General features: G+C 47.7%; 1 protein-coding gene across 1 annotated transcript; it reads left to right on the forward strand.

Annotated features, from left to right (window-relative positions):
• Positions 1-257: 257 nt before the first annotated feature.
• Positions 258-12228, forward strand: LOC144504303 (uncharacterized). Its single transcript, XM_078229436.1, has 2 exons — positions 258-1016; positions 8363-12228. The coding sequence occupies exons 1-2, from the start codon at positions 702-704 to the stop codon at positions 9452-9454; spliced, it is 1407 nt and encodes a 468-aa protein (XP_078085562.1). The 5' UTR covers positions 258-701; the 3' UTR covers positions 9455-12228.
• The last annotated feature ends 862 nt before the right edge of the window (positions 12229-13090 follow it).

Here is a 13090-nt window from a genome sequence, read left to right on the forward strand (position 1 = left end):
AATAATTTAGTTGCTGTGGGGAACCTTAGGACTTTTAAAATTATTTCACTGGATGTGGGTAGGTCAGCATTTGTTGCCCGCCCCTTATTGCCCCTTGAGAAGGTGGTGGTGGGATGTCTTACTGCATTAAAGATGCTATATAAATGCACATCACTGTTGCTGTCAGGAGAAAGCACTGTAATAAAAAGGGTCTTGGTGAAACTACAAGTCCCAGGAAACCTTTGGGCCGGCACAAGCTTGCAGCTGAGGTTCAGGAGGGCTGAATGGTAACATCCGGCGCAATGCAGAGTTTTTTTTTCCCACCCTGTCACTGAGTGGGATGTCAGAGCAAGATCTGACAGTGCACAGAGGACCTGTGCAAATGGGAGACACATCCAGAGGGCATGTCCGCGCAGCAGGGGGCTGTTTGATCCGTCCTTCTCCTTGCTGGGAAGCTGCACTTGTCTTCCTATTGCCCTGGTGGGAAAGGCTGTGGACAGGCAGCTCCGCAAGGATCCAGCAGAGATCAGTGTGAGGTGTGTGGCTGAGAGAGAGGGAGAGGTGTAGCAGTGTCCTTCCCAGGGGGGACAGAGTCCGGCTGCCAGGGAAACGGGCTGAGACATGCAACAGCAGCACTGAAGGAGGAGGATCAGATATCAGGAAGCAGAGGCTGCGGAACATTCAAGGATCTGGTCGCTCGCTCTTTTAGATCACAGCCAGGGATGAATCTCATTGTGTGGAGCATGGGGACAGGAGCTGTGCCATTGCCCCTCTTGCTGCTCCTGGCAGGGACTCTGTATGCGGAGGTGGTCCAGGACTTTGACAAGTGCGGTTGGTTTTTCCAAGGCAAGACCCCCCCGAGCGGACTGGAGGCTCCAGAGCCGGTCACAATCTGCCAGAGGTACAAGAACCAGTACCACTTTGCCACCCTGTACAGCAGCCAGCTGCGGATCCCAGTCTACTCCGCCTACAGGTACCCCTGCAGTCTGGGCCAGAACCAAGCTCACAGACCCAGCCCCTGGTTCTACGAACCGCAGGTAAATGATATCTCGGGCTGGTCTGTACCCTAGCCAGCCAGCTCAACAACACCGGCAGAACAATAACAACATAGCCATAGCAATTGCAGCTTCAGGCTGAATCCACCCCTCAAAAATATACACATATATGTAGAATCAAACTGGGTCACAACAGGTTAACATCAAACACATCGATTGGGAACAATGCATACATCTGGACTAATTTACCATGGAACCCCATTTTCACTGGCAGGGAGGGTTAGTAACCAGATTTGATACGGTAGCACAGTGGTTAGCACTGCTGCTTCACAGCTCTAGGGTCCCGGGTTCGATTCCCAGCTCGGGTCACTGTCTGTGTGGAGTTTGCACATTCTCCTCGTGTCTGCGTGGGTTTCCTCCGGGTGCTCTGGTTTCCTCCCACTGTCCAAAGATGTGCGGGTTAGGTTGATTGGCCAGGTTAAAAATTGCCCCTTAGAGTCCTGAGATGCGTAGGTTAGAGGGATTAGCGGGTAAATATGTGGGGGTAGTGCCTGGGTGGGATTGTGGTCGGTGCAGACTTGATGGGCTGAATGGCCTCCTTCTGCACTGTAGGGTTTCTATGATATCATTGGGCGCAGTGAATTTTTTGCGGGAGGGGGGGCGTTACCCTGTCTAAAAGGGAAGCAGAAGGTCCAATCAATGGGGCGGCACGGTGGCACAATGGTTAACACTGCTGCCTCACGGCACCAGGGACCCGGGTTCGGTTTCCAGCTTGGGTTACTGGCTCTGCACATTCTCCCCGTGTCTGCGTGGGTTTCCTCCGGGTGCTCCGGTTTCCTCCCAGAGACCAAAGATGTGTGGGTTAGGTGGATTGGCCATGCTAAATGTCCAATTAGTGTGGATGAACAGAGGGATCTGGGTGTCCATGTGCATAGATCCCTGAAAGTTGGCACCCAGGTTGATAGGGTTGTTAAGAAGGCGTACGGTGTGTTAGCTTTTATTGGTAGAGGGATTGAGTTTCGGAGCCAGGAGGTCATGCTGCAGCTGTACAAAACTCTGGTGCAGCCGCATTTGGAGTATTGCGTACAGTTCTGGTCGCCGTATTATAGGAAAGATGTGGGAGTGTTGGAAAGGATGCAGAGGGGATTTACCAGGATGTTGCCTGGTATGGTGGGAAAATCATATGAGGAAAGGCTGAGGGGCTTGAGGTTGTTTTCGTTAGAGAGAAGAAGGTTAAGAGGTGACTTAATAGAGGCATACAAGATGATCAGAGGATTAGATAGGGTGGATAGTGAGAGCCCTTTTTCCTCGGATGGTGTTGGCTAGCACGAGGGGACATAGCTTTAAATTGAGGGGTGAGAGATATAGGACAGACGTTAGAGGTAGGTTCTTTACTCAGAGAGTAGTAAGGGCGTGGAATGCCCTGCCTGCAGCAGTGGTGGACTCGTCAACGTTGAGAGCATTCAAGTGGTTATTGGATAAACATATGGATGATATTGGAATAGTGTAGATTAGAGGGGCTTTAGATTGGTACCACTGGTCGGCGCAACATCGAGGGCCGAAGGGCCTGTACTGCACTGTAATGTTCTATGTTCCAAATTGTCCACTAATGTCAAGAGGATTAGCAGGGTAAATACGTGGGGTTACAGGGAAAGGGCCTGCGTGGGATTGTTATCGGTGTAGACTTGATGGGCCGAATGGCCTCCTTTTGCACTGTAGGGATTCTATGATTCTAGGTAATTCTAATGGGATGCTGAAACAGAGGGATATAGGAGGCTGGACAAGTCATTAGGGTGGCAGAGCAGGTTAAGAAAGCAATTAAAAAGGCATACAGGATTCCAAATGTTACAAATGATTACAGTGTACTGTGATGATACAGTGGTTAACACTGCTCACACTACCAGGGAGCCAGGTTCGATTCCCAGCTTGGGTCACTGTCTGTGCAGAGTCTGCACGCTCTCCCTGTGCCTGCATGGGTTTCTCCCGGGTGCTCCGGTTTCCTCCCACAGTCTGAAAGACGTGCTGGTTAGGTGCAATGGCCATGCTAAATTCTCCCTCAGTGTCCCCGAACAGGTGCCAGAGGGTGGTGGCTGGGGGATTTTCACAGTAACTTCATTGCAGTGTTAATGTAAGCCTACTTGTGACACTGATAAAAAAACTAAAAACTTTAACTTTGAAAAAGGGAATTGGATGTGAAAAAGTAGTTGCAGAACTTTCAAAAAGAGCTCTCATGGTCAGGATGGGCTGAGTGGCCTCCTTCTGCAGGGAATCCAGATGGGGGGGTGCCATCAGAGGAGAATGAAGGAGGTGAGAGATCAGGAAGGCAATCTACACATGGGGGCATGGCTGGGATAATAAATGAATACTTGACGTCCGTCTTTACCAAGGAGAAAGGCCCTTGCTCAGGTCAGTGAGAGGAGGTGGTTGAGATATTGGAAGTGCCAAACGTTGATAAAGAGGAGGTATTAGATAGGCTAACTGTACTTAAAGTTGATATAAATCATTGGGATTGAATGAGATGCGTCCCAGGATACTGAAGAGAGTGAGGAAGGAAATTATAGAATCGCTGGCGGTGTAGACTCGATGGGCCAAATGTCCTCTTTCTGCACTGTAGGGATTCTATTCTATTCTATGATAACCTTCCAATCCTCTTTCGACACTGGCGTGGTGCCAGAGGACCAGAGAACTGCAAATGCAACACCTTTAATTGAAAAAGAATGTAAGAATAAATAACAAAGAACAAAGAGCAGTACAGCACAGGAAACAGGCCCTTTGGCCCTCCAAGCCTGTGCCGCTCCTTGGTCCAACTAGACCAATCGTTTGTATCCCTCCATTCCCAGGCTGCTCATGTGACTATTCAGGCAAGTCTTAAACGGTGTCAGCGTGCCTGCCTCCACAACCCTACTTGGCAGCGCATTCCAGGCCCCCACCACCCTCTGTGTAAAAAAAAAACGTCCCTCTGATATCTGAGTTATACTTCGCCCCTCTCAGCTTGAGCCCGTGACCCCTCGTGATCGTCACCTCCGACCTGGGAAAAAGCTTCCCACTGTTCACCCTATCTATACCCTTCATAATCTTGTACACCTCTATTAGATCTCCCCTCATTCTCCGTCTTTCCAGGGAGAACAACCCCAGTTTACCCAATCTCTCCTCATAGCTAAGACCCTCCATACCAGGCAACATCCTGGTAAACCTTCTCTGCACTCTCTCTAATGCCTCCACGTTCCTCTGGTACTCCAGGAACTCCAAAACCAATCAGTTTAATCTCAGTGATGGAAATGGTTTTTAAAATGATTAGAACATAAGAACATAAGAGCATAAGAACTAGGAGCAGGAGTAGGCCATCTGGCCCCTCCAGCCTGCTCCGCCATTCAATAAGATCATGGCTGATCTTTTTGTGGACTCAGCTCCACTTACCCGTCCGCTCACCATAACCCTTAATTCCTTTACTGTTCAAAAATTTATCTATCCTTGCCTTAAAAACATTCAATGAGGTAGCCTCAACTGCTTCACTGGGCAGGGAATTCCACAGATTCACAACCCTTTGCGTGAAGAAGTTCCTCCTCAACTCAGTCCTAAATCTGCTTCCCCTTATTTTGAGGCCATGCCCCCTCGTTCTAGTTTCACCCGCCAGTGGAAACAACTTCCCTGCTTCTAACTTACCTATTCCCTTCATAATCTTATATGTTTCTATAAGATCTCCCCTCACTCTTCTGAATTCCAATGAGTATAGCCCCAGTCTACTCAGTCTCTCCAGAGCACCTGGAGGAAACCCACACAGACTCCGCACAGACAGTGACCCAAGCGAGGAATTGAACCCAGGTCCCTGGCACTGTGAGGCAGCAGTGCTAACCACTATTACCTCTTCTATTTCATGATATGGAGATGCCGGCGTTGGACTGAGGTAGGCACAGTAAGAAGTCTCACATCACCAGGCTAAAGTCCAACAGGTTTAGATCAGAAGTGATAATCTTGGACAAAATTGACTGTTACTTGGACAAGCGTGAATTAGTTCAGGAAAACCAGCATATATATGTTAAAGGCAAAGTCAGGTTTAACTAATTTGCTGGAGTTTTTTGAGGAGGTAACAGCGAGGGATGATGAGGGTAATATAGTTGATGTGGTGTACACAGACTTCCAAAAGGTTTTTGATAAAGTGCCACATAACAGGCTTGTCAGCAAACTTGAAGCTCAAAGATAAATGGGACAGTGGCAGTGTGTATACAAGTTGACCAAGTGACAGGGAACTGAGAATTGTGGTGGTCGATTGGTTATTTCTAGGGCTGGAGGAAGGTTTAGAGTGGTTTCCCCAGGGTCGATCGTTTCCTTCATCTATACTCATAAACTGGACTTTCGAGGGCACAATTTCAAAATTTGCAGATGACACAAAACTTAAAGGAAATTCTTACAGTGCGTGACAGGGTAGATTGGACATTTCCCTGGCTGGTGAGTCTGGACAGTAAGAGTTTTAACAACACCAGGTTAAAGTTCAACAGGTTTATTTGGTAGCAAATACCATTAGCTTTCGGAGCACTGCTCCTTCGTCAGATGGAGTGGAAATCAGCAGATTTTGATGAGTGGACAGACTTTATCCGCATAATTGAGGACCCACTGGGCGTAATATGAGCAGATTTCCACTCCATCTGACGAAGGTGCAGCGCTCCGAAAGCTAATGGTATTTGCTACCAAATAAACCTGTTGGACTTTAACCTGGTGTTGTTAAAACTCTTACTGTGTTTACCCCAGTCCAACGCCGGCATCTCCATATGGTGAGTCTGGAACCAGGGGGCACAGATTCAGAGTAAAGGGGGAGACCATTTAAGACTGAGATGAAAAGGTGGCACGGTAGCACAGTGGTTAGCACTGCTGCTTCACAGCTCCAGGGACCTGGGTTCGATTCCCGGCTTGGGTCACTCTGTGGAGTTTGCACATTCTCCTCGTGTCTGCGTGGGTTTCCTCCGGGTGCTCCGGTTTCCTCCCACAGTCCAAAGATGTGCGGGTTAGGTTGATTGGCCATGCTAAAATTGTCCCTTAGTGTCTTGAGATGCATAGGTTAGAGGGGTTAGCGGGTAAATATGTAGGGATATAGGGGTAGGGCCTGGGTGGGATTGTGGTCGGTGCAGACTCGATGGGCCGAATGGTCTCTTTCTGCACTGTAGGGTTTCTATGATTCTATGAACTCCTTCAGATGGTTGTGAATCTTTGGAATTCTCTATCTGAGAGGGTCATGGTACCTGAATAATTGAGCATGTTCAAGACAGAAATCAAGATATCTCTAGATTCTAATGACATAAAGGGATATGCAATAGCATGGGAAAATGGCATTGTGGGAGGTGATCAGCCATGATCTAGCTGAATGGCAGAGCAGGCTTGATGGGCCAAATGGCCTACTGCTACTCCTATTTCCTATGTTCTTATGTATTGTGAAATGTGAGGAGGATAGTGACGGACTTCAAGAGGAAGACAGGCTGGTTGAATGGGCGCACATGCAACAGATGAAATAGAATGCAGGAAAATGTGAAATTGCACATTCTAGTCAGATGATCAAGGAAAGGCAAAACGAAATAGAAGAGGTACAGTAAGAGGTCTCACAACACCAGGTTAAAATCCAACAGTTTATTTGGTAGCGCTGCTCCGAAAGCTCGTGCTACCAAATAAACCTGTTGGACTTTAACCTGGTGTCGTGAGACTACTTACTGTGCCTACATCAGTCCAATGCCGGCATCTCCACATCATGAAATAGAAGAGGTAATCGGGGTGGCACAGTGGTTAGCACTGCTGCCTCACAGTGCCAGGGACCTGGGTTCAATTCCCGGCTTGGGTCGCTGTCTGTGCGGAGTCTGCATGAGTTTCCTCCGGGTGCTCCGGTTTCCTCCCACAGTCCAAAAGACGTGCTGGTTAGGTGCATTGGCCATGCTAAATTCTCCCTCAGTGTACCTGACTAAGGGGTTTTCACGGTAACTTCATTACAGCTAACCACTGTGCCACTTTAGAAAAGATGCGAAGGTTTGAGAGAGAAAAGATTCACCAGAAAGGTTTCCAGAAATGAGAAGCCTCATGCTACAGGGATAAACCACAAGAGTTCTGGGTTGAGTAGATTGGGAGAAACTATTCCCTTGGCAGGAATCTTGAGAAACAGAAGGCACAGATTTTAAGGTGATTGACAAAAGACATGAGGAGAAACCTTCTTTCACACAGCAAGTGGCTGTGATCTGAACTGCAACTGCCTGAGAGGGTGGTGGGGGCAGATTGAATTGTGGCTTTCAAAAGACAATTGGGGAAAAACATTACAGGGCTATGGGGAAAGGGTGAGGGATTGGGAGCAGATAAGACCATAAGACCATAAGACATAGGAGCGGAAGTAAGGCCATTCGGCCCATCGAGTCCACTCCACCATTCAATCATGGTTGATTTCAACTCCATTTACCCGCTCTCTCCCCATAGCCCTTGATTCCTCGAGAAATCAAGAATTTATCAATTTCTGTCTTGAAGACGCTCAACGTCTCGGCCTCCACAGCCCTCTGTGGCAATGAATTCCACAGACCTACCACTCTCTGGCTGAAGAAATTTCTCCTCATCTCTGTTCTAAAGTGACTCCCTTTTATTCTAAGGCTATGCCCCCGCGTCCTAGTCTCCCCTGCTAATGGAAACAACTTCCCTACGTCCTTGCCCTTGCAGTGAGCTAGCATGGGCATGGTGAGCTGAATGGCCTCCTCCTGGGCCATAACCATTTTGATTCTGTGCTGTGTGATTCCATGATTCATAGAATTCTACAGTACAGAAGGAAGCCATTCGGCCCATCGAGTCTGCACCAACCAACATCCCACCTATCCCTATCTCCATACATTTACTCCAGCTAGTCCCCCTGACACTAAGGGGCAATTTAGCATGGCCAATCCACCTAACCCACACATCTTTGGACTATGGGAGAAAACCAGAGCACCCGGAGGAAAACCCACACAGACATGGGGATAACATGCAGACTCCGCACAGACAGTCACCCAAGCTGGGAATTGAACCCGGGTCCCTGGCGCTGTGAGGCAGCAGTGCTAACCACTGTGCCACCAAGCTGCCTCACTGTGCCACTGTGCCGCCCCTAACATGTATTTATTTAAATAGCAAATAAAGTAAAATAAATGTATAAATTCACTACGGGGAATGATTTGTTCTGAGATTAATTATTTATGATAAGGGGAATGGAAGGGGAAAGGGTTTGAACTGGCAGTGAATCTCAACATTCCTCGAGATTCTGGATATGATGATCTCTGCGGCACTGCACCATCTTTGGCCACTGGTGTGGTGGATCTGGTCGGGTGTATAAAGGTCCATTGAGGAACCATATAACGATGCTTGAATCTTCCTCACATTTGCATCTATGTTGGTTTCAGATCGAGGATCTTGCTGACACGAAGGAGATGAAAAGCTGCAAGATGCATTCCAGTGAGTTGCAGGCAGTTGACTCAGATTACCAGGGTGGGAGTTATGAGCGAGGCCATCTCTACCCGTTCATACTGAATCGCCAGGAAAGCTCCACGAGTACCTGCACCCTCACCAACGCGGTGCCCGAGACACACGGGGCCAATGTCAGGTGGTTCAAGGAGGTGGAATCGGTGACCCGGATGTTGGCGCAGACATGCCACAAGTCCGGTCGCTCAATGTACTTTGTGACGGGTGTTGACAGCTCCTTGAAAAAGAAAATGAAAAACAGGGTCTCGGTGCCTGGGTTTGTGTGGACAGCCCTTTGTTGCACCTTTCCCCAGGACAAGAATAATGACCCCTGCCTAAATGGTGACATGGGATCAGAGGGAGAGGACATAGCAGAGTACGATAAGGACTTTTCCAGTGCGTTTATGAAACAAATGGATCCTGAAACAAAGGCTGAGCACCTAACAGTGAGTCAGTTAGAGAACAGACTGGGAAAGGTCAGGATCTTTGACAGCTGTGCAGGAACCAGCCAAGAAGGTGAGGCAGAGACCTTCAAAGAGGTGGATGAGCTAGTACAGAAATTAGTCATTAGTGCAGATGGTCAGGACATAATGGAAGAGAATTCTCCCCTAATCCCAGCGGAACAAAGCCCAGCAGTCGATGGTGATGATTTGGCAACAGAGCAAGATGATACACCATTGGAACCAGCTGGTGAAGAGGTTGATGAGGGCGTTTGCCTGTCCACCATCGCCAACGCCTTGGCTCCCATTGGAAGGGTGATCTCCTTGGTCATGAATGGGGTACCAGCCTTTGCCCGACTCATCACAACCGTTGTCAACATTGTCCGAATTTTGGCAGTGACAATCTTACGAGTACCCGCCGGGATTATCCATGACTGTGCCAGCTGCCTGGCCATCATGGTCAAGTACCTCATTGTCACGGTGGCCACAGTTCCCCAAGACATCTTGGGCATCATGGCCAGCATAATCTCGGACACTGCCGGTGCCATCTCATGGTCTGCCAGTCTGGTCAAGTACTTTGTCAGAATTCTGTAACTTTGCTTTTGGAAGGGTTAGGTTTCCATACAATACCAAATGGAGATACTGTTTGCAAATTAATCCCCAGCTCTAGGAGCCATCATTTACCACCCTCTGAGAACTCTGCTTTCAAATTTTAAACAGCATTCTACTCGCAACCCTTCGAATATCTCAATAAGCTTGTCCCCAACAACATCTGAAGCTCCAGTGAATTCTGCCCTGGCCAATATTTATCCTTTAAGTAACATCACTAAAACAGATTAATCAGGTCGACATCAGGTCCTGCTTATTTATGGAAGCTTACTGCGCACAAGATTATACGCACATATTACAACGGTGACTACATCTCTTTCAGTATGTAATTGGCTGCAAAATGCTTTGGGATATCCTATAAGAGATGCTACATCTTTTTGTATTTAGGAGACAGGCTTCTTGAGGAATGGCGTGGAGATTATGGGATATCAAGAATGGAACTGAACAAGAGATGTTCTCTGGAAAGACAACGTTGCTTTTGTGGCCTCCACCACCTAGAAGGACCAGGGCAGTAAGCACATGGCAACACCACCACATCCAAGCTCCACTCCAAATCTCAGATTTCTCGGAAATGTGTCATGCTGTTCTTTCACCCTGGCTGAGTTAGTACCCTGGCACTCTCTCTAACTGCACTATCAGAGCACCACAGAGACTGCAGCAGTTACGCAACAGAGGCACACCACCACCTTCTGAAGGACAGCGAGGGTAAAGGGGAATGAATGCCGGCCTTGCTAACAATACTCATCACCTGAAAATCGCAATGAAGAAACTTAGGGAGAGAGTGTACACTCCATTAAGAAACAGGAAGGCTATATGTGAAGGCTCTGACAGCTCGCGTCAGAAACACAGTGATGGATTTCAACACACGTCATGCACTTGATTGACCAAGAAGAAACACTTCAGCGAATGAAGCATTGTCACGCAAGCTGTTATGGTTAGGGTCGAGCATTGTGACAGCAGCTGTTATCTAAACAGAGACAAATGCAGGGCAGTGAATATGTAGAACAGGCTGACCAGCTGGAGGGTAGTGTTGGCAAATTAAGCTGGGTGCTAGAGGAATAGTTGGCAGAGGAAGGGATTCAGATGTATGACAGCAGCCTCTGAGGTTTGTTGGAGTTTGGGACTGGCTAGATGGACCGCAATGAGCTCTCCCTTTCAATGATTCTTGACCCAGTGAGGTCGCTCTGAGTATATTTACGTGGGAAGATTTTCTTTTTTGGTGACGGCGCTTGGGGTTGTGTTGGCAAAACTTTCCCTGCTCTATTGTCACACCCTGTTCCATCGATTCGGGTGGGGAGCTTAATTTATGATTTATCAGTTTTATTATAATTGGCCACACTGTCTGAACTCATACAGGAAAATAAATGCATGCGCTGATAAAGGATTTGAGTGGGTGTGGTGTGTATGAATTGTCAAAAGGCATTCAGTAAGATATCAGGTCAGAAATCTTGCTACAATTATCCAGGGCTTTGGTGAGACCACACCTGGAGTACCTTGTGCAGTTTTGTTCCATATTTAATGAAAAAGATAGTTGCTTTGAAGGAGATACAGCAAAGACTCAATAGATTGGCACGGTGGCAGAGTGGCTAGCATTGCTGCCTCACAGTGCCAGGGACCCGGGTTCAATTCCAGCCTCTGGTCACTGTTTGTGTAGAGTTTGCACATTCTCCCTGTGTCTGCGTGGGTTTTCTCCAGGTGCTCCAGTTTCCTCCCACAGTCCAAAGATGTCCGGGTTAGGTTGATTGTCCATGCTAAATTGACCCTAGTGTCAGGGGATTAGCAGGGTAAATATGTGGGGTTGCGGGGAATAGGGCCTGGGTGGGATTGTGGTCAGTGCAGACTCGATGGGCTGAATGGCCTCCTTGTGCACTGTAGCAATTCTATGATTGGCCCTTGGAATGATTGTCCTATGCTGAGAGGCTGAGTAAATTGGGCCTATGGTCCCTGGGGTTTAGAAGAATGAGAGGCGATCCAAGATTCAAAACAGGTTTGACAGGTGGATTGTGTTTGAATTCCCCTGGCTGGGGAATCTAGAATCAGAGGTCACAGTCTCAGGATAAGGGGTGAACGATCATGTAGGACTGAGATGAGGAGAAATGTCTTCGCCCAGAGGATTGTGATTCTTTGGAATTCTCTAACCCAGAGGGTTTTGGATGCTCCATCATTGAATATATTTAAGGCTGGGATAGAGAGGTATTTGGTGTCTCAGGGAATTAAAGGATATGAGGAATGGGCAGGAAAGTGGAGTTGAAACCCAAGATCGGCCATGATCATGTTGAATGGCGGAGCAGGCCCGATGGGCCATAAGCGCTACTCCTGCTCCTATTTCATATGTTCTTACAAACCATTAAGCTGCTTACCTCACAATATTACTTATCTATGTGAGATAATGAGCATAATGGACTGACCCTCATTAGTGGGTTGCCTTGCTTGCCTGAAACATGCTGCAATCTAATCTTCTGACAGCCTTTGCTGGGTCGAACAGCTTCACGGTCTTCAGTTTAGCAAATCCGACCATGCCATAGCTCGGTGGGAAGGTTCTAGGTTAAACCCCAGTCCAGGGCTTGGGCACAAAAATCTAAGCTGTCACTCCGGTGCAGTAATGAGGGGGTGCGGCACTCTTGGTGGTGCCATTTCTCGGATGAAATGTCTACTTACTTGGATGGATGTAAAAGATCGCAGTGCTTTATTTCGAGAAAATAAACAGGGGCCATTGTTTATCCTGCAATCAACAACACAATAAAAACAGATTATCTGGTCATTGCCTAATTTGTTGTTTGCGGGATCTTGCTGTGCACAAATTGGCTGCAGTGCTTCCTACACTGTACCAGTGACTACTCTTCAAAAAGTACTTCATTGGCTGTAAGGTGCTTTGAGCCACCCAGTTCTTGTGAAAAGCGCTATAAAAATGCAAGTTATTTTTTTCAATCTAGCCTTACTGGCTGAGTTGCCTATCTCTCCATTTTACTATCAGGATCTGTTCAGTCTGCATGAATATGGAGCAGAAATCTCCCAGCGCAATGATTGTGAAGTGCTTAGCAATTGCCGAGCGAGGCTAAATAATTCCTCCTTGTTTACAGTCCTGAGGGAAACAAATTCCTTTAGGATGATTGAAACGCTTGTGTTCACTTGGGTGCCTCCCTTCACACCAAAGCTTTGCGAACATGCTTTGCACCTCTTTCAAGTTATTTATGCAGAAAAATGCTCAAAAATTCTGAAAATTGACGACAAGATTCATGAAAGTGATATTAAAAGGAAAATGGCCATGTAAAGGAAGGCATTCACGTTTTCTTTCTGAATTAGTGCTCCCATTGGGTTAGTGTTGGACCATTGTTCTACCCGTATATAAACGATCAGGACGATTGAAGTTGACACAGAAATACAGAAGGTGATGGAGACTGTGAGCATCTTCAGGCTGGCCGGTTGGGCAGATTAAATGAAACTCAATGCAGGTGAAGGGGAGGTGCTGCCTCAGAGAGGGAAAGGGAGGAAGTAGACATTAATCTCGCCCTTTCCCACCAGCTGGATGTTCCAGTCCTGCCGATGGCAATTTCCACACCCCCCCTCCACCACCACCCCCCCCCCCCCTCCGCCCCCCCCCCCCCCCCCCCCCCCCGAATA

Source organism: Mustelus asterias, chromosome 15 (genome assembly GCF_964213995.1).
Source record: "Mustelus asterias chromosome 15, sMusAst1.hap1.1, whole genome shotgun sequence".
Lineage (NCBI taxonomy): Eukaryota > Metazoa > Chordata > Chondrichthyes > Carcharhiniformes > Triakidae > Mustelus > Mustelus asterias.